General features: G+C 47.5%; 1 protein-coding gene across 4 annotated transcripts; it reads right to left on the bottom strand.

The window, feature by feature from the left end:
- Nucleotides 1-267: 267 nt before the first annotated feature.
- pacsin3 (protein kinase C and casein kinase substrate in neurons 3) lies at nt 268-21,889 on the bottom strand. 4 transcript variants are annotated; one of them, XM_084475980.1, is made up of 11 exons: nt 20,064-21,280; nt 19,771-19,837; nt 13,903-14,002; nt 12,971-13,127; nt 12,215-12,450; nt 10,803-10,958; nt 9,748-9,923; nt 8,186-8,306; nt 6,493-6,641; nt 2,759-2,964; nt 268-1,366 (listed from the first exon to the last, which is right to left on the bottom strand). In XM_084475980.1, the coding sequence occupies exons 1-11, from the start codon at nt 20,287-20,289 to the stop codon at nt 1,251-1,253; spliced, it is 1,710 nt and encodes a 569-aa protein (XP_084332106.1). In that variant the 5' UTR covers nt 20,290-21,280; the 3' UTR covers nt 268-1,250. The 4 variants fall into 4 exon arrangements, with proteins under 4 accessions (XP_084332106.1, XP_084332107.1, XP_084332109.1 ...); XM_084475981.1 differs by lacking the exons at nt 19,771-19,837; nt 20,064-21,280 and adding an exon at nt 21,623-21,889; XM_084475983.1 differs by lacking the exon at nt 20,064-21,280 and having other exon boundaries at nt 19,771-19,826.
- Between the last annotated feature and the right edge of the window lie 395 nt (nt 21,890-22,284).

Here is a 22,284-nt window from a genome sequence, read left to right as displayed (position 1 = left end):
ACTATTTAAAAATCAGCTGTTTATGCTCGTGCCTCACTTTTGTTAATTAAATTTGATCTTTGATGACTGGCTTCTGCTATAGATGGCGTACAGGTGTGTGTGTGTGTGTGTGTGTGTGTGTGTGTGTGTGTGTGTGTGTGTGTGTGTGTGTGTGTGTGTGTGTGTGTGTGTGTGTGTGTGTGTCTCTCAGCCCTAGGCCTGATTAAATCTTCCCCACTGAAACACAGGGTTAGGGTCACACCAAAGATCACAAGCACTGAAGCGCTGTAGTTTTCCCAATGGTTTTATTGAGAGGGTACATGGGTTAGCTCCAGCATCGGTGCTCAGGGTTAGCAGTGGCCAATATATCACACACGCAAACAAACACACACAACCGCACACAATCACACACATCTCAGGAAACAATCTCAAAATGAACTAGGAAACCACTCATGCCCTCCCTCACGTTTGTCAGTTTAGCAACAAAAAGAAACGGACCAACAAATAAAAGATTAGATGGTTTCGACAAGGAAACATTTTTTAAACTAAAAACTCAATAAGTTTGAGTCTGATTGACAACGATTTTTTTTTTTTTAAAGATAATAGCAGAAATAGCAGGAGAAGAAGCTGATTCATAGAACAAATCAACAAGTCTAAATATCCATAGACAATGTTAAACCTACCATAATATAACGACTTGTTTTTTATGCTTCCAACAGGTGATCAAAACAGGTAACACATATACACACACAAGGGCCACACCCGGACGATTTTAGTTGTCGGGGTAACCTATGCCAAGCAATGTGATCACGTGATCGCGTAGGCGTGGTCATCGTGTGGGCGTGGCCAGGTCTAACATCAGCTAGCATCTTACAGAGGTCACCGCTAGACGTTCAAGGTCAACCGTCTCCACGAAGGCACTTCCCCCACGAGTGATAACGCTGCCAACGGAAAAAAAAACGTCTAGACAGAGAGACACGGTCACTCTGGACAACATTATGTGACGCAAAATGGCTGCTGGAAGCACAGCGGACTCCCTTGGCCCCGTAGCTAGGCGAAGAGCAAAAGGTATTTGAGAAAAAGGAAAATAAAATAAAATAAAAATTGTTCAGGAATGGTTGGTTGGCAAGTGTCACAGTGTCCACTCGGGGAAGGGCACGCGCTCACGTGGGCTCTGGTGGCATGGTGTGATTGGTCCAGGCGTCTAACTCTCCAGTACCATTGGGCGGGCGGCCCGGAAGGGGCGGGGCTGAGGTGGGCGGGCCGTGGTGTCATGAGGCGACCACCTGTACGTAGTTGGCCGGGTACAGGCCCACCTGGCCGTCCGACAGCCGGCCTTGGCACCACCCTTGCTCGTCCTCCTCCGTCATCTTCAGCAGCTGCTCTCCTGCACAGAGGGGTGGAGGGGTGGGGTGGAGGGGTGGGGGTGGGGGTGAGGTTGTGTTCATGTGTAGCGAGGACTCGCCAGATGTGCTAGGTGGAGATCAGCGTGTGCTTGGTGAAGGACTTTTGAAATCGCAATGTTTATCATCCTCTTCTGATATTGTCAAGCTAAAAGGGAACTGGTCCACAAAAAACAGACATTGCAGAATTCAGCACACTCCAGTGACACTACAGTGCCACTGCAGTCACACTAAAGGCCAATTTACACCAGAGCTGTTTTAGACGCGTTTTTTAGTCGGCCGTCAGACCTCCGACTACAGCTAGAGATAGAATTCCATTCAAACTAGTGCACTGATTTACACCGGCAGCGTTCTATGCCCGTCTCATGGCCGACCAAAGCTTAACTTTACGCTTCACTTCTATTTTCAAGCGTCCTACGTTGCGCTCACATCTCTCTCTCGCCTGCGGTGTAAATTCCCAGTAAGTACTAGAGTGACACTGCACTGAAACACCAGTGACCCTACCCTACAACAGTGACACTACCGTGACACTGCAGTGAGAATACATTGGCACGACAGTGACAGTGCAGTGACACACGACAGTGACACAACAGTTCACTTTAACCTTCATTAATTGATAAAGTATGCTTGCTTATATTCAGCAATAGCTTTATTATATATAGTAGGTGCAACCGATTATCAATTAAATAATCGATAATCTGGATAATTAGTTTTGTAATAATTACACAGCCCTAGTTGATATCTACAATCAAATAATTCAATCAGCCTTTTGAATCAATGTATTGCTGTAAACAAACCAGGGCTTGTGGAAATAATAAATCTGCACCAATTTAGTGAGTATTTATTATCTCATTATGGATTCTAGGTTCAAGATTTGATAAAGCATCCATCAAACATGATCAGTTTTGATCCCAAGTGATTATTCGCCTGGCGAATAATCTTTGAACTTTTCACACAAACTGTATGAAACATACAGTTCAGTCATACATTCATAGAAATATGAACATTGCATGTGTGAGTGTGTTCTGCATATGTGCTGTCAAATATGATTGTCATATACACAAAAATAATAGCATGACTCTGTGTGTGTGTGTGTGTGTGTGTGTGTGTGTGTGTGTGTGTGTGTGTGTGTGTGTGTGTGTGTGTGTGTGTGTGTCCTAGTAAGCTGTCTGTGTGTGTGTGTCTGTCTGTGCGTCTGTCTATGTCTGCGTGTCTGTGTCTCCTAATAAGCTGTTTGTGTGTGTGTGTGTGTGTTTCTGTGTGTCTGTCTTTGCCTGCGTCTCCTAGTAAGCAGTAAGCATGCGCCGTGTTTCCTCAGTGTGTGAAAGGAGCCACAGAGGCGTGGGTGATTAATAGGCATTAGTAGGGATTAATACCTGCTTTAAAGCTCAGCTCGTCGGCCTCCTGGCCCGTGTAATCATAGAGCGCACGGACCGGGACAGCCTCTACCTTATCCTCCTCTTCCAACTCCTCCTCCTCCTCCTCCTGCTGCTGCTGCTGCTCCCCCTCGCCCATGCCGTTCACCCCCAGTCCCTTCTTAGAGCCGTCCTCGTCCGACCAGTCCGAGGAATAGTCTTTCACCCTGCGGACAGGAGGGAGGGAGAGGGAGAGAGGCGGAGAGGCAGAGGGAGGGAGAGGGAAGGAGAGGGAGAGGGGGAGAGAGGCAGTGGGAGGAAGGCGGAGAGGGAGAGGGAAAGGGAGCGTGAGAGGGAGGGAGGCAGAGGAAGAGAGAGAGAATGCATGTCAAGGGTGTGTATTGAAGTTAAAGCGGCTTTGAGGAATGAACCAGAGGTCATTCCTCAAAGAGTCAGAGTCAGACTTGGCTTTGGGTGGATTGCGTGTGTGTGCGTGTGTGCGTGCATGTGTGTGCACGCGTTTGTGGAGGGAGTTCCTTCGTGGATGTCTGAGTCTGTGCTCATATCCATTAACCTGCATTGCAATAAGCGTCTAGCATGCTGGTTCCCTCTAGCTACTGTTCTGAGCAGGATGTGGTGAAGCAGCCTGAACCATAGCGTGACCTTAGCAGTATGCCTTTGACTGGTATGAACTGAACCTCACAACCTTGAAGCGTAGGCCTAAGGTCAGATGGAACATGACCACATTGCACGTGTTCTTCATCAAACATCCCAGATCAGAATTGTTCTTCTACTGATTCAGAATGCAATTTCAGATGATCTATTGATCGTCTGAGTGAAACAACTCAAAAAAATGTAAAAGTAACACGGAATCATTGCCCAGATTCTGTTTCCAGTGTTCATATTGACCTGAATACTAATTTGGGTCAAAATGGGCAAGGGCAGGCAGGGCAGAAACGGTATCCCATCATGCACCTCTGCTGGCTTATGGATAGGCCCCTCCCCTTCATAACCAGGTCAAGGAGCGAGGGGAACACAACCTTTGGTTCAGCGACCGACCATCAAAGCGCCACGTTAACGGGGTAGTTCAGGATTTTGGACGTCGGGTCTCATTTCCAAGTGAGCCAGTGTGTTATTTATCATTGGAGACCGTTTTCAACACTTTTCATTCAGTCCTTCTAGTTGCAGAAATCGCTGGTGCTAGGCTAGCGCAAGTCGAGGGTAACTGCTAGCCTGCCAATAAAAACTGTTTTACCCACTCCCGAGGCAAACCAATTATAATGCCAGACTAACGATGTAAATGTCTGTGTTGATAGAATAGTGTTAGAAATAAACTTACCCTTGCATCGCATTGCATTTAGTTTATAATCCCTGTAGCTGGAAGCAAGCTACGGCAGCGGCGGACTGATATTACCTGGAGTGCGCTTCTCTGTTTACCTTCTGCTGTAGTGAATTGGTTGCTACACCGGAGCAAAGTGAAATTCCGCCGCTGCTGAGAAAGTAGTCCCCCAGAATGTAATGTGATCATTGCGATGCAAGGATAGTTTTATTTCTAATATTAATCTATCAACACAGGCATTTACATCGATAGTCTGGCATTATAATTGGTTTGCCTCGGGAGTGGGTAAAACTGTTTTCATTGGCAGGCTAGCAGTTCCCCTCGACTTGCGCTAGCCTAACACCAGCGATTTCTGCAACTAGAAGGACTGAATGAAAAGTGTTGAAAACGGTCTCCAATGATAAATAACACACTGGCTCACTTGGAAATGAGACCCGACGTCCAAAATCCTGAACTACCCCGTTAACATGCTAATGATGATCTTTAATAACCCCTCTGAAAGGTTGTAGCTGTTCAGGGGCTGGAGGAGTCCATAAGAGGGCAGAACAAAGCGGTGAACAGTGGCTCTGCTACTCCGGGGTGGTGATAATGACTAGTGGTGAACCGCAGGGAGCGATGCCCAGGCCTGCTGGGAGAGGCATGAGAGAGAGACTACTGTGTTACTGGGGGCTAATGGGGCCGTGGGGAGGGAGAGAGGACAGGGTGCTCCTCTTTTGAAGAGCCCAGCGGGAGCATGTCTGACCCCCACCCCCCACCCCGCCCCCCACACACACACACACACAAACAACACACAGCCTCTGAGGCCTGAGTCAGCGATTTAAGTTAGCAATTAAGAGTTTGAAGTAAGGCAAAGTACAGAGTTGAATACTGGTGTGTGTGTGTGTGTGTGTGTGTGTGTGTGTGTGTGTGTGTGTGTGTGTGTGTGTGTGTGTGTGTGTGTGTGTGTGTGTGTGTGTGTGTGTGTGTGTGTGTGTGTGTGTGAGGACACACACACACACACACACACTCTCTCTGTTTCTGACATATCTAGGGCAGAAAATCTTGGTAGAAAATGAAATGCACATTATCTCTAGATAGATAGTGTCAGTGGGTTTCAGATCCACTCATGGTCCGAGTCCGACTCGGTTACATCAGAGCTTCAATGTAAAGCGGGTCACACCAGAGTAGAAAGTCGGATGATTCTAGCCTTTCTTCTGTGTTTGGTATAATGGGTCCCAGTGGGCGATGCTGCGATGTGGGCCAAGGTGCCAAGTCTGATACGTTCACACTCAGAGCCTACGGGCGTTAAACATCAACATCTTAAGTTGGACGAGTTCAAAGCTGTGAAAACTGGGGTGTTTTGAAGTCAATTATACCATATGATTATTAATAACAGAACTACAGAGCCTTGATTTATATTCAGAATTTGTTAATCTAACACAATACAGCATAAGACTCAAAAACAAAATACATGAGTCTGCAAATGTCCCTTTCGCCCCAGAAAATAATGGACGAGGAAATGTTTTTTTTCCTTATGAAAGAAACACCTGTGATCATACGACCAATTTGTCTCAATTCTCATTTGTCAAGTGCCTGTCAACCAACCAATGGAGCAGCGACCAGAACTAGACAGAGCAGGTGAGTTCCTACTAGTGGAACACAGGACAACAGGACCCTCTAGCGACCGGGGCAACGGACTCTGCCCAAAGGTTGTGGGTTTGAACCCCTACGCCTGCCGTCTCCCTCCACACACACACACACACACACACACACACACACACACACACACACACACACACACACACACACACACACACACACACACACACACACACACACACACACACATATATTTACTAGGGCTGGGCTAACGTTAAGGCGTTAATTACGCACTAACACAATCTTATTTTATCGCGAAATTGACGCATTAACGCACACTCTTTTTTGGGATTTTGAAAGGTTTTGCCCACAGAATGTCAACATTAATATCAGAAAAAAAATAATAATTTTGTTCCACTTACTTTACATTCAATTACACTTGTGTGACAGCCTGTTTACAATTCCCAAATCTGTGGCACTACTTATTTGAATTTAACTACACTTGCAGTAACTGTTGGTTTACAATTGTACTAATTAACTGCCTGTTTACAATTCCCAAATCTGTGGTGTTCCGTAAGTTTCATATTCAACCCACACTGAGTGAGTCAATAAAACTCCTACTAACTAAAACTAAAAAGATGACTTGGTCTAGTTTTTGCTTATTGAGTACATTTGGTATGAATGATAATGTGTCATTCCATTTGATAATCTCATTTATCTTCAATTAGATTGGATTTAAAATAGTGTGATTAATCGCGAGTTAACTCACCAATACTATGCGATTAATCGCGATTAAAACTTTTAATCATTGCCCAGCCCTAATATTCACATATCCCACCTGCTTGTGTCCAGGATGGTGGGGGTGGGAGTGGGCGGGGCATCCTCCGCGCCAGACGGCACGATGTTGGTGAGGGTCACCACGTTGTCCTCGTCATGGCAACCCTTCTCCTTCCTGCTGATGGTGCGACTCGCCTCCGGGGACCACTCCTGAGAGAGTACACACACACACACACACACACACACACACACACACACACACACACACACACACACACACACACACACACACACACACACACACACACACACACACTTTTGTTGAAGGATTTCCACGGCAAATGATGGCTCACTGCAAGCCCCCCCCCCCCCCCCGCAGACTAAGCTGTGCCAATAACTTAGCTGTGGAGGGAACTGTTGTACAGCAGGATACAGTTTTCAAAAATAAAAACACAGAACAGTGCATTATGTGTGGGGGGGGGGGGGCGGCGCATGCGTGCACTGCATTCATGCATACGTGCGGGTCTGCACCAGAGTGTGTGAGACGGAGCACAGCACGGGGACAATGGCTCCCTCTGTGTGTGTGCGCTGAGAGAATGCCAAGAGATTCCTGAGGACATAGAAGCTCTCTGGGCCCCTCCCCTTCCCCGTCCCTCCAGGGGCAGCCAGGTGTAGCCAGAGAGCCCTTTAGACCGAGTGATGCACACACACGAACATGCTGCTGACTTTCTGTCAATCCTATTTCTAGTGCTCCTGACGATGGTTGCCAGGTTAGGCCTCTTTGGTCACACAGACACTGATTTAGAAGGTTACCGCACGGCCTGGCAACCATCCCAGGTGGAATCACAGAGGTGAGCTGCTATCCATGCATTATAACAAATAATATAATCAAGTTCTATCTGAAAAGAGGGTTCTATTTTTCTTTTGCAAGGTCACTCATGGAGGCTGATAAGTCAGCTGATCACGGGGGGGGACCCCTAATCTGGCATCCCTACGAGGAGACCCTAAATGTGCCCCGTGTTCCACAAAGATGACTCTTGCTGTGTGCTTTGGCTCCCTGTATTAAGCCCAGAGCGGGAAAGGACAGATCAAGCACAAATGATGAAACACCATAACACATAAAAGAGAGAAATCCTGTTTATTTGGTTTTTGTTTTCACAGGAAACCAATCCCGGCCGTGTGAAAACCTCTTGGGTGAACCATCGTAGCGCGGGTTCTCTCCAATGAGCGCTAACGAGGGTGTTGCTGCGGACGCGTGTATATGTGTAAGTTGTGTTCTCATGAGGAAGAGGGTCTTTAGCTCATTCCGCTAACAGCCATTCCAAGGCCCACTCAAGCCCCCCGGTCACACAACAAGGCTTTCACTCCGAGCCGCTTGTTTCACATGCATTCCTCGTGGGCCGTACACCCCCCATACCCCCAGTACCACACGGGCCTAGAAGTCATAGAAAGAAGGGCTGGAATGGGATACTTGGGTATAATGCTAGACCAGTATTATCAATGTGAAAAAAAGAATGGATGAATGAATGAAATTAATGGCAAAAAAATGCATGCATGCATGTAGTTATGTATGTGAGTGAACCAGTGAGTGTACAAATGACGAATGAGTGAATAAATGAATGAACGAGTGAGTGAGTGAGTGAGCGAGCGAGCGAGTGAGCGAGCGATTGGTGAGTGAGTGAACGAGGAGGCAGTGAGTGAGTGAGTGAGTGAGACGACTGAGTGAACGAGTGAGTTTGCCTGATGACGTTTACCTCAAACTGAGGCCAGTTCATGCTCATGCCCGGCCCGTGGGTGTTCCTCCACCACTTCAGGTCCTCCACGTCGTTGGCTGCGCTGATGGTCTGCCCCAGGTCCCGGTGCAGGCTCTGGAACCTTCCACAGCAGAGCGCCACAGTCACACGGTGAGCACCTCATCACAAACCACCACAACCGTTCTCTTTACTCCACTCTTATTTAATAGCGCTTGGTTCAGTGTGTGGCCACGCAGGACGTTTGAGTGACACACGACACGAGGTCAAGGGTCAGGTTCTCAACCAGACCACCGAAGATGAGCTTCCAGGGAGGTCAAAGGAACATGTCTTCCATAGCCTTACATGATCAAATAGTTTGGTTTGAGGTGTTGAGCCATGGCCTTGAACCACACACCCGAGCTCCCTCGCGGGCTGCTTCAATAACAACACGCATGAGGGAGGGGTTGGGTTACACAGCTCCCGATTAAACCCTCTGCTTCTAATGAAATCCATAAAAGGTTTGATTGAAATAGATTTAATAATGAGGCCTCGTTCACATCATTGCCTGTTAGTTGGTGCCTGTTAGTCTGGTGTGTGTGTGTGTGTGTGTGTGTGTGTGTGTGTGTGTGTGTGTGTGTGTGTGTGTGTGTGTGTGTGTGTGTGTGTGTGTGTGTGTGTGTGTGTGTGTGTGTGTGTGTGTGTGTGTGTATGCCCAAGGTCTGTTTAAATTGAAACTACTTCCTCACCACTAAAAGACAAACAGTAGATTTGCCTGACAGGGGTGGAAGTCACGCGCTGTGAAGCAAAAGACTGAAAGGTCTGAAACCGGAAAGAGGACTTTAACAGCAATCAATCCTTTCCAATGGATACTGGTGTGGTTAAAAGCCATTACCATATCCACCCTCTGGGTGGTGCTGTAGAGCAGTGGCCAGATTCGAGCCCTAGGCAGGGGTCAATTCTGACATTTCCAAACATCCAAGAGCACATTCGTGTTTTTTTTCCTGGACACACCCTGCTACCGCCACAAGCAGTGCCTTGCTCGAGACAGAATATCCACAGAATTCAACTCTTGCTGGTTCAATTGACATAACCGGTTCTTAAAATAACAATGCCGATATACTTGACACCACATTCAGCTAACGGCTATCATATGACCCAAATAATTATGTGGTACTGAGCTCACGCTGCTGTGCCAAAGTAAAATCCATGAATTCCTGAACCTTTGTGATGATTGCCAAAAGAGTTCCTGAACATGAACATGTTCGATAATCTGAAGTCAAATTCCAACCAATATTTAGACAGTGGTACACTTGTTCAACAGCAAACAGTGTCACCATGGGAACGATGACTAGTTTAAATAAATATGAGGGGAGAGGGAAAATAATAGTTAATGGAAAACCGCACTAGTTGTCGAGTCACTCTCAGGCTCACACACATCACACACACGTCTATCCCATGCACAAGACAAATATCAATGTCGTTTGAGGCTGGATTTTGATCAATCTGTTCTGTGTGTGTGTGTGTGTGTGTGTGTGTGTGTGTGTGTGTGCGTGTGCGTGTGCGTGTGCGTGTGTCTGTCTTACCCGTCCTGGCGGGACAGGTCCAGGTGTGTGTGGATGTCCTGCAGCACCTCCTTGAAGAAGCGCAGGCGTCGGCGCTCTGCGTCCTGCGTCAGGTCAAACACCTGCTCCATGTCCTCCATGTAGCGCGGGTTACAGCGGTTCAGGTCCTCCAGAGCCTTCTCATAGCGCTGCTTGGCCTGACACACACACACACACACACACATGCTCAACATACATACACACACGGGCACACACTCATGACACACAAACATGGCTATGAAGGCCCCAGATGGAGGTAGAATTTTAGGTCGGAGTGTAGAACTTTGTTTGAAGATATTCTACTGTGTGAGGCTTTTACTGGGACATGGTGTCTCTCACACACACACACACACACACACACACACACACACACACACACACACACACACACACACACACACACACACACACACACACACACACACACACACACACACACACACACACACACACCTAAGGAGGGACTGACATCATTCCATCCCTGCTTATATTTAAAGTTTCTGCAAACTTATTTAAGTTTTATGGGATTCGATCTGAACTTTTAAGAGTTCAGGGCATCATTTTGATTGGGTGTCAGGGTGGATGTGAACACCAGCGGCGGTGGGCAGATGGCAGCAGGCCTGCAGGCCCGGTCACGCCTGACACAGAGTAAACGCTCACTCAGGTATGTTAGTCCTGGTTCTCACCGGACACATTCCCACTGGAAGTACTGATGCCCTACGTATTTAGTCAGGGCGTGTCTGGTGTGTGTGTGAGTGTGTGTGTTTGTGTGTGTCTCTGGTGTGTGTGTGTTTGTCTCTGGTGTGTGTTCACGAATGTATGTTAATGCATATCCACTCTCCTATCTACAGGTTTGTGTCCACACATTAGTGAGCACATCTATTATGTGGTGCCACACTAGCAATTAACAAACTGCTGATGATAAGTGTGTGTGTCTGTGTGTCTGTGTGTGTGTGTGTGTGTGTGTGTGTCTGTGTGTGTGTGTGTGTGTGTGTGTGTGTGTGTGTGTGTGTGTGTGTGTGCCCCTCTAGCCGTACCTTGTCGGCCTCCTCGGTGCAGCGCTCCACCTTGGTGGAGAACTTGCGGACCTCCTCCTGGGACTTGGTGGGGTCCGCCTTGGCGTGGTTCTCCCGGGTCAGTGCCGTGCGCTCCTCCTTCCTGCTCTGGTGGTAGCTCTTCTTCGTGGACTCCACCTGCGCACGCACACACACACACACACACACACACACACACACACACACACACACACACACACACACACACACACACACACACACACACACACACACACACACACACACACACACACACACACACACACACACACACGACTGACTCTATTTTCGTGTCTTGATTTACAATATATGATGTATTGACAGTACTGTCAATATGCTATTTATCATTACAGCAAGGGAGTTAATTGGCTTGAAATTGAAACACACAAGTCAAAGTTTGTGAAACATTTTTTTCCCTTCCCATCTTCTCTTGTGGCGTGGGAAAAACTAGTTCAAATACTATGTACACAATGCTCCACATGCTGTCATCTTCAGCTCAGAATCTGGCAGTAGCCAACACACACTGGTGCTGCTCTGGCTGCCGTCTTTGAACCCTGGTGTGGGGTATTCTCTTGCCCGGCACTGTGTACTCCAGCAGCATGACGCATCTCTGCTGGGACATTGGTGTCGCAAGTCTGCTGTGATGGAATCTGACCCAATTAGAAACAGCCGCGGTAAACGCCTTAGAGGTCACTGGAGACGGTGACACTCCTGCAGTTTGATCCATCGGTTCGATACTCTATACAAGAGTCGTCATTATAACGAACAGACAACAGAAACCTGTCATTTACTTCTTATGCTATTGAGGGTACATCGAGGTGTGCCTTTAGGCATCAGAAAATGTTTCCTTGATATCATCTCGATCTCACGTCATTCCAGTTTATCGATTCCAATCCCTTCCGTCAAGCCGATGTAGTGTGCGGAGTCTATCTACCTGTCAACTGTCACTCATATCAAGACGACGGTGCAGTTGAATGAAGACACATTCAACGAGTCTATGAGCTGACTTTGAAGTCAATTCAATTAAATTGTATTTGTATAGCCCTTAAACACAGGTACAGCCTCAAAGGGCTTAACAGGCCATATATTTAGGACACCCCCCTGACCCTAGCCCCCCAGAGGTCAAGAAAAAACTCCCTTAGTTAGCAAGGAAGAAATCTTGAAAAGGAACGCAGAGTGGGGGATCCCTCCTTCAGAGTGGGGGATCCCTCCTTCCAGGGATGATCAAGAGTGCAATGGGTGCCATAATTCGAGATGTAAATTAACATTATTCAACGTTCCATTATATTCTACCTATCCGACAGCCATGTAGCGGCTACATCCCTCTGTGATACACGACCGTCATCGGTCCTTCCTTTCTCAGATACGTTCATCCACGGCCAGCCGGGGCTCACCTCCTTCAGCCGGCGCACCCAGGGCTTCTGGGCCTTGCGGAAGCCGTCGTCGGCGTCCTTGGTCTCGCGGAAGCCGCCCATCAGCTGCTTGTGGAAGGCGTCCTTCTGCCAGCCGCGCACCTTGTCGCTGTCCTCACTGGCCAGCCGCCCGCGCATCTCCAGGTGCAGCTCGCTCAGACGCTCCGCCGCCTGCATGAAGGCGTGCCACGCCTTCTCCAGCGTGCCGTACTGGGGGCCTGGACAAGACACGGGGCGGAGGTTTGACCCGAGGTTCAATGAGGACGGGGTAAACGGTGTGAAGAGAGACCAAAGTGATTGTCTTAAAATCTAAAAGCTTCATCGAACCAAATATTTGAATTGGACCGCCGCCCTACTCAGAAAACGTCTACCTTTGAAGTTGACGAACTACTTACACAAATAATCGATTATCAAAATTAGATTTGATGCAATTTCTGTAAATCGACTGATCTATTGATCCACTAATCGGCACCAGAAGCATCCATCCCTCCCCTGGTCCTCTCCTTAGACCGGCTAACCTTCCATCCCTCCCTCCCTCCCTCCCTCCCTCCTCAGGTCCCCCCCTCAGACCATCTCACCTTTCTCCACCGTGCCCCTCCCCTGGTCCACTCCCCTGGTCCTCTCTCCTCCTCACCTTTCTCCACCGTACCCCTCCCACCCTCCCTCCCTCCCTCTCTCCCTGGTCCTCTCTCTCTCTCTCCCTCCCTCCCATGGTCCTCTCTCTCTCCCCCCCCTCACCCTTCTCCACGGTGCCCCTCCACTTGCGGGCCCAGTCGCTGAGCTGCAGAGCGTAGCTCCTCTCGATCTTGGCTCGCTCCTGGAAGCAGTTCACCACCTCACTGCACAGTCGGTGGCCGTCATCCACCCGCCGCACCGTCCGCTTGTAGTTCCCAGGCTGCACACACACACATACACACACACACACACAATGCAAACGTTGATGTTGAGCAGAGTGTTGTGCACACACACACACACACATACATACGAATCCATCATATTTTTTATACGACAAATTCGATAAAATACAAATTTATTGAATTTTTAACGCGCATTACATTTATCTAGAGGACAGTGTTTCTCACACACACACACACACACACGTTGATATACTATATACTACATTTCTTGAACCCAATGCGTGCGACAGAGCAGAGATCAGCCTTAGAGCAGAGAGCAGAGAGCCGAGGAGAGGAGCCAGCCGCTGGGATAAAGCCGCCTGCATTAGCTTGCAGAGGAGGCTGGCAGGCGACGGAGCCAGTCAGCAGGGACTCATTACGCACCCCGTGTCTCTGTTTAAAACAACACGGCTCCACCTTATCGCCAGCAACAGCGCCGCTCACACAGTCAGCGGGACACACTCATCCTCCCCGTCGCCGGGGCACACATACAGACGCCTGTCAGCCGCTCCTCCTGCTGAGCTGGCGAGGAGACCGACAAGATGCTATTACACGGACTCTGTGGTTAGCACTGTCGGCGTTAAAAGGCCTGACCGCGGGTGTGCTGGCGTTAAATGGCCTGCTTGCCTGCACATGCGAGTGCACGTGTGTGTGCATGTGTGTGTGTGTGCATACATGCGTGTGTGCGTGTGTTCATGTGCATGTCCGTGTATGTGCATACGTGCACGTGTGCATGCGTGTGCGTGCGCGTGCGTGTACATGTGCGTGGCCCACCTCCCAGAAGCTGTCAGAGCTTCCCCGGTCGCTGAGGTCTCCATTGGAAGACATGTTGGGGTCGGCCTTACAGCACGGAATGATGACGCTAGACGAGGGACTGAGAGATCAGAGAGAGAGAGAGAGAGAGAGAGAGAGAGAGAGAGAGAGAGAGGAGAGAGAGAGGAGAGAGAGAGAGAGAGAGAGAGAGAGAGAGAGAGAGAGAGAGAGAGAGAGAGAGAGAGAGAGAGAGGGATGAGGCAGAAAAACACATCATTTAAAAATTGCTAGCTTCAAAGAGTCATTTCTATTACTACTACTACTAATGCTTAACGATTATTCTTTCAGACATGACACAATAGGATATTGATTCAGATGATCAACCTGCTTCTTTAGCTCTTCAGCTTCCATTCCCCTGCTGCGGCGGTCTGAGTGCTGTATGCTAACCTTAGCGCTCCCGCCCTTGGCTCAGGCAGCCTCCACGTCGGCTAACGGGTTCATTTACTGGCAGAGAGCAGCCTCTACCACACGCTACCCACCAGGCCCCCCCCGTCTCCCTACCGCCCACCAGCACACAACAGAACCACTTGTGTTGGATCATCAGAGATGCACTCTCTCTCCGTCTGACACACACAAGCACGCACACACATACACACACACACGCATGGCCTAAGTCAAACACAATACACAAATATTTGCACGGAGAGCAGCGCAGATATTAAACCTGAACTTGGATGACTACAGGCGAGGGAGAGCTCCTTCTCTCTGCGCTCAGCCACATCTTTGATAACAGCCGAACGGATGGCCAGCCGTACTTCACACATCCAATGATCGTTGGACTACCCCGTGGACCTCGTGTAATCTGTGTGAGATATCATGAACCCGGTAGCACCGTAGACGCATCTCAAGAGTGGATGAACCTTGCCCAGGGTTCACGGTGACCTCGGTCCTCCAAACTCTATACATCCACATCCGCACTGACGCACTCCCATTGGACGACTCCCAGTGCCAAGGCCAAAACACTTCCTGTGGCAGACACAACAACTTGAGAGGGAAGCTAGCTGCCACACACACAAAGAGAGTGTGTGTGTGTGTGTGTGTGTGTGTGTGTGTGTGTGTGTGTGTGTGTGTGTGTGTGTGTGTGTGTGTGTGTGTGTGTGTGTGTGTGTGTGTGTGTGTGTGTGTGTGTGTGTGTGTGTGTGTCCCAGTAAAAGCCTCACACGGTAAAATATCTTCAAAACAAAGTTCTACACTTCAACCTAGGATTCTCCCTCCATTTTGGGCCTTCATAGCCCAACTGAAAAAGTAACCACTCAATCGAGAAACCGAAAAAACTATAAACAGTACATTTCCAAAAGGGCTAGTTGGTTAGAACGGGTTCCGGATATACCCAGGGTGGAATGCCGGACCCATAATCTCCAGTCTGCAATATGGAGTGGGTGTGGCAGTAAAATAAAGAACACAGCATGGATAGAAATGACATGGTACAGTGCGGATGACCTTTGAAAAGCTATTCTGTGGGAGTGAGCAATGCTGACTCCCAACATCAAACGGTTTAATATATGGAGAACAGAGGCATGAGCTGGCCAGCAGGGTTATCATGTCCATTCTGATCCTCGTAGGAACTGATGGCTAAACCAGCTGACTGACAAGTTATTTCAAGGAGGCATTAGTTAGTTATACCTTTGGTGATCTACCAGGATTTGGAGTCTAGACAAATGTCATGCAGTTGTGAAACCATTCACAAAAAAACTTTTGGGGGATATTGATTGCACAGTTAGTCAACACGGCGCAGCATTCAATTAAAAAAGGATTCTAAATTATGATACTGTAGATAAGAAAGAAAGGTTAAAATAGACTTGCAGTCATAGCTTTCCACTGCAGTTTAGACGCAGTCAAGTATTTATCTGCAAGGTGTGACATGTAATGATGAACGCAACGTGATGGCACCTCCCACAGCAGCAACAGATCTTTCTTAAATGCTGAAGCTCTTCTCTGCAGTACTCATTACTCCCCCCCCCCCCCCCCCCACGCGAATCTATTCTACAAGTCTTTTTTACATTTTATCATTGAGACTTCCGCTCTGTTTTTAGAACATACATGTTTCACCCATGCAGAAACACAGGAGTGTGAATGAGTGAGTGAGTGGAAAATGTTCTAGCAAAGGAGGCATCTGACATCAACATGCTACAACATGAGCGGGTATGAGAACCTGACTTGGCCGGCACATGCTAATTACTATTCCACGAAGAGTGTGTGTCATTGTGAAATAAGGGTACTAGATCTAGATGCTTGACTTTGTTGTTCCTGTGCTTCACTCTTGTGTCTGGTGGTAATTCAGTCGTTTACTGGTGACCAACAAACCAACAAACCAACATTTATGAATGTCAATGTTAAGTATGCAAGGCGTGTCTAAAATGTATCTTCAGTGACTCATTCCACAAATCTCCTACTACTGAGCATGAAAGTCACCACGTTTCCTCAATGGGCCACTTGTGAGATCGGTCACAAGATTCTACCACTTAATACTAAAAACACACACACAGGAAAATACATCAAACACAAGTAGAAATACAGCTATTGATCAACTGTGTTCAATCCCATCAGAGTGTGGGTGGCCCTGAGAAGAGATTACGCTTTGTGATGTCCAGCGAGTATTACCGACAGACTCATTAGCGGAGTAGGTCAGTGCTCTGGCACACTCTCTGCAGCCCTAGGCCAGGCTGCACACTATCAGACCACTTCTACAAAACATTTGTGCTAACACATATGGAAAAGGTTATTAGGACAGTTCAAAAACTTTTTTTCTACGAGTTAATGAATTAAAGTTAATCAAACAAGCAAACTCTACAAAATGTTGATGATTCTGAAATTCTGTCTAGGCTAAAACATTTAAAATGTTGCCATAACTTGATGTCAAACCCAGCTCCACAGAAGGATGTGTTGCTATAATAAAGCACACAGAACAACGGAAGACGAGTACACAGACTCGGCATGACAAGGATAAGAACATGGCGAAGTTAGAATACAAACACTATGCTCCGTAGGAATATTGACACCATGATCAGATAAAAATACAATTAACACTTGTTGAGTAGAAAGTTCAGCAGATCATTTTTCCCCCCAACATGCCGCTTGCACACAAAGCGCCAGACACGCACACGCCTGCCTCAGCTTACCTTGCTTTGTTCGCCGTGAGCCACAGACCTACTTTGAACCACCCCTCCGTGCTCCACTCTCGCACCCATCCCTATAATCAACCACGCGTCTGCAAGCCTCCTTCCTCCAACCCTCTCCAACTACAGCCCTCAGCAAACCACCGGACTTCACCCAAGTCCCCCCGGGACGACACCCCAAAAACAGGACACTTCCACTTCAATGAGGAGGATGTACCAAAACAATAAACACCTAAAGAAGCGTCTCCAAGCCGACCCGGTGCCTGTCCCCGGTCAGGGAGGTGAACACAACCCTCCTCTCAGAGAGCTGAGAGGCTGTGGAGGAGTCACTGGAGAGCCTCACAGATCCCTCCCATGGGTGTGTGCCCACAAAGGATGTTTATCTTGCATTGGTAAGTGACCACGTTCTTGAGTTCATTTCCCACACTTGTACGCCGTTTGACTCAAGAAATACGATTGTCCCTTAATGGAAAAAGGTGCTTCATACAACATTGTATAGAACCAAAAAATAACCATAAAATAACCATAACATACACAGCCAGAAGTCTGTTTATAACAATGTCAGAGATATATCTAGAGATAACTATAGGGCACGGGCCTACAGGACCATCATGATATACCGATGCCTTCCTTAAGACGTTGGGCCTGTCTACAGTGATTAACCACCCGCTGGCAAGCACAACGAAAAAAGTAATCACGGCTGCATTCTGACCTATGCTTCTTCGACTCTTGGCTTAAATTCCAGGGCGGACACAGACTTAACTGTGACACAGTATCCATCTCCCCTGGGACTAGTAGGCAGGCCATTGTACTTAAAGGACGATTGCTTTAAAAAATATATAAATAAATGGTCGTGAAGCAAAGGCCGCGAAGAGAAAGGCATGTGAAAAAAAGACAACCCATGCACAGTTGGACGCTTGAGACAGTAGCAGTTCCGTGTGTACAGTGGTTTACAGCAGACTACAATGCAAGTGACAACTTGTATAGTTGTAAAGTTTACAGTAATTATTGGACCATCAATACAACACAAGGAGCTAGGGGGCATGTGACAGACAGTAAGGAAGGCAGGATGTGTGCAAGCTAGAGACACACAGCGATTGAAGGAGATTCAATCGACAGTGGATTTAGGCAGAAGTGGGTCAGTGCAGGCAGGCCAGAGATGGGGGAGGAGGCCTTGGGGGAAGGCCGGCTCGGAAGGGAGGGAGGGGTGGAGGGAAGGGGTAGACTAGGTCTAGGGCCTCAAGCTCTGCTGGAAACCCAGTCAATAATCAGATTAATGTACAGTACACCAACGGGTTTTGCAGTGGCCTGCTTCTATGCATTCCTGGGCCTATGCTACTAGCTAGCTAGGGGAGGTTTATATGGGTATTAGAGTTATGTTACATTAGCACACATGTAAACATGGAATAAGCACATTATGCTCATGACACCATTATTAGCAGGGTAAATCATTGAGTTGGTGATTGTAGGGGTTGTGGGAATGGGCCTGAACTTCTAGTACTAATCACCACTGTTATGGTTTTACATTCAGTCTATAACATAAACAAAACAAGTTGTATAGCAGAGCCTATTATTACTTGGAGTAAGTAAAAGAATCCCACACATTCAAACTGTCACAGATTCTAATGATTACAAAATGCACCATTCAGAAACACAATGTTGAAAACTTTACTTTACTTACTACAATGTGACAACATTGTTTCATATATATATTTTTTATCATATTCTTTTTTTTTTTAACTGGGGCATTTCCAGGAACAGCTCAAGCCAGGCACAGGCTGCCAGAAACAGGGACTGTACCCAGAAAATGGGGACCATGTTGCTAACAAACCCATTGCATTGATTGGCTATGTATGTGGGCTGTAATCACTGACAGAAATTTGTTTTGGAAGCTATCCTGAATACAGGATGGGTACATCCAAGAACGTTGAGGACTGGAAGGGAGACTACAGATATTGATATCTGTCCTTAGTAACAGATATCTCCAAATGTACACCATGAACTGGAACTGCTTGAAAGGGCAAAACGGTGTACCCTGGGATAAGGTTAGGGTTAGGGGATGATGGATGAGGCTGTTAAGTCATGCCCCACATGACAGGACAAACCCAGAAAACACACTTCAAGAAATACATAACAAACACAGGGAGATGCAAAACAGAGTACATCCTGATCTCGTGTTCCTCTCCATACAAACCCAGCCAATTGTGTAGTACTTTTGAATTCACTAGTGCGAATGCCAAAAATGCATACATTGGCCAACCTTGAAAGGTTTTTCTAAACCATTCCAATCCGATAAGCTTGCAGGGATGAAACAACTTTTTCTGTTCTGTGAAAAATGACTATGAAATTTAACTTATCTGCAGTATGTCAGAGTCTAGCTTCACATACACTACAAACCTATTAATGAATGCCCAATAATCCCAGTGGGTTCTATGTTTTCAGGCTCAGGGAACACTAGAAAGAGGCGTGTTTGATTAATGTAGGTGAAACTAGAATAGTCAGGTCATAGAGGTAGGATTATCTACTTTATTTAAAATACTTTGTAAACCACGGTTTCCACTTAAGTAAGAGAGTGTTGGACGTATGGAACTTAATGCATTCCACTTCCTACAACACTACTCACGTTGCACACATTCACAGTACAAAACAAGACTATTTTCGACCCACATACATGATGTGCTCCATCCCAGGGTCCCAGCAGAGACCACCTTACCTTTTCAGAGATGAAAACAGAGATGGACAGCAGTCCAAATGCAAGCAAGTGCTGTTTCTCCGAGGGCCTGAGAGAAAGCAATAGACAAGAGCAACGCTAAAGAGTAGATTCAGAGAGAGAGAGAGAGAGAGAGAGAGAGAGAGAGAGAGAGAGAGAGAGAGAGAGAGAGAGAGAGAGAGAGAGAGAGAGAGAGGGAGGAGAGAGAGAGGAGAGAGAGATGAGAGAGACAGAAATCTTAAAAAAATAGACAGACAGAGAGAGGAGAGAGAGAGAGGGAGAGAGAGGAAACACACCAGAGAGACAACAGAGGAGCTTGTTAGGAAGCCTTGAAGCCCACAGACATGCAGTTAGGATCCAACAGAACCAGACGATGCTATTGGTCCGGCAGGCTGTCAGGTGAGTGAGGCGGCAGATAGTAAGTTGGTGGCAGTTATTGCAGTTATAGCAGCAGTGGCTCTGAGGTGGGACATTCTGGGGCTCCCACTGAAATGCCACACATAATAAGCGTGTAGTAAACATAATGCCGGAGAGCCCCCGGAGCTCAGAGAAGAGGTCCGGGGGACATGCATCACACTTCTAAAATTACCTTGGAATGGCCGGGAGAGAAGGGGTCAAAGTATCTGTCAATAGGACGACAACACACCACGAGTTGCAAGTTCATTGAGCTCTTCCCTTGGCAAGTAAGGAATAGGATTAAATATTGAGGTCTGGTCTCATGAGAATTACCAGTTCCAGCTTTAGGAACACGCCGGCATGGCTCGACGGAAATGCTCCAGTCGTCAACATATTTGCGCGGCAGCACTGTCTCTCCAGTGATCGAAGAGCCAATAGTGGAGGAATGGATAGACCTGCTCAACTCAGATATCAGCCCTTTGAGGCAGCAGTCAACGCAGGCTGCATCATTGCCTCCAACAGCAAATTTCAATCGGGAGTGTGGCGTGTCAGTAGTGAACCTGGAGTATTTTCTGGTAGAATAATAAACATAAAGAGACACAATCGAGCATTGTTCCCCTGCACAGCTGTGAGTAGAGCCAGCCGAAAGGCTATAATATCCACACGCAACTTAATTCTTCCGAACTCTACATCACTACAAGATAGGTCAATCTGATGTGCTACTTTTGACTACTTCTATTGAATACATTTCTTCGGAATAACACATATTTTAGGTCAATATTGTACATTCTGAATACCTTGTTCATGCGGTTAGGGTCCTACATGGTGTGTGTAGAGTATTGTAACCTAGGTGACACAACTCTACTCCAAAACCGATTAGGTGTAGTACTAGGACCAAAACAATTCAATCAATTCTTCACTCTTTTTTGTTGAGAAAATAGTTGTATTTATCATAGGCCCACCCTGAGGAATTGACAGCTGCTGATGGACCTCGACCTTCTGTGAAAAGAATCCACTTGCTCCTCAAGGGAACCTGAGGGCCAGACTGAGGCAGCAGAGGCCCCCACCCTCAGCCAGGCGACATGACGTCATGACGCCCTGGCTGCACTGAACCCCAGAGTCGAACCAGATACACACACACACACACACACACACACACACACACACACACACCTAGAATACGAATAAACGAGTGAACGTAAACGATGCCATCAACATTTAACACTTCCCATGTAACTCCAACTTTTCCCGAACGAGCTTACGTCACGTTAAACCAACCGATCGCTAAGCGGGCGATAATGTAAATTACGCAGTATTACGCGTCTCCATTACACGCCTCCAGTCCCAGCGATGCAATTGCGCTTTCTAATGATGTGCGTCGATCATGTTGGCGTTATCAACATCTAAACATCTCAATAACCTACGGGCTAGGCTACTTAAGTCCCCAACAAGCGCCTACCTGTTGCAACTTATGTTGCTTTGCTCCGATCCTCTTTCGCCGATGATCCTGTTCCCTAGAAGCTCCCAGCGGGCTGTCGGCGGCACATGGGTGCGTCGGGCTTGGTGAAACTCCGAAAGGTTCCGTGTGCCTCGAAGCCAGCAGCGCGTTGAATGTCAATGTTTACTTAGAAGCAACAGGCTCGCTTGCTGCACTCCCATAGGCCATCACGCTGCGACTCCATGCGTCCTGCAGAGACTCGCCACCAGTGCATGCATGCTCCACGCCCGGATGCTGCTAGTTTGGACTCCCCAGGAATAGTAGCTTTGTAATGTGTTACCTTAGTAAACAATAGTTTACTTTAATGTGGATCTGTAGAACACTTTTGAGAGGGAAAGAGTATTTTCGGTGCTTCCTAGCGTCGCTCGGGAGAGGTCTCTGTAATCAGATGCTGCTAGCCACAATATCCATTCATCCTATTACGGGTCTTTAACCCTTCACTGTCTGACTGTGAGCAAGCGATCATCACATCCGCCTGCACACACACACACACACACAACAAAGATTCTCAGGTGCGCGCGCAGACACACACACACACACATGCACGTACGCACACACACGCACACACACACACACACACACACACACACACACACACACACACACACACACTATATAAATGG

Source organism: Micromesistius poutassou (genome assembly GCF_964030765.1).
Source record: "Micromesistius poutassou genome assembly, chromosome: 12".
Classification (NCBI taxonomy): Eukaryota; Metazoa; Chordata; class Actinopteri; order Gadiformes; family Gadidae; genus Micromesistius; species Micromesistius poutassou.
The sequence above is the reverse complement of the archived record's forward strand: the minus strand, read 5'-3'. Positions and strand labels throughout refer to the sequence as shown.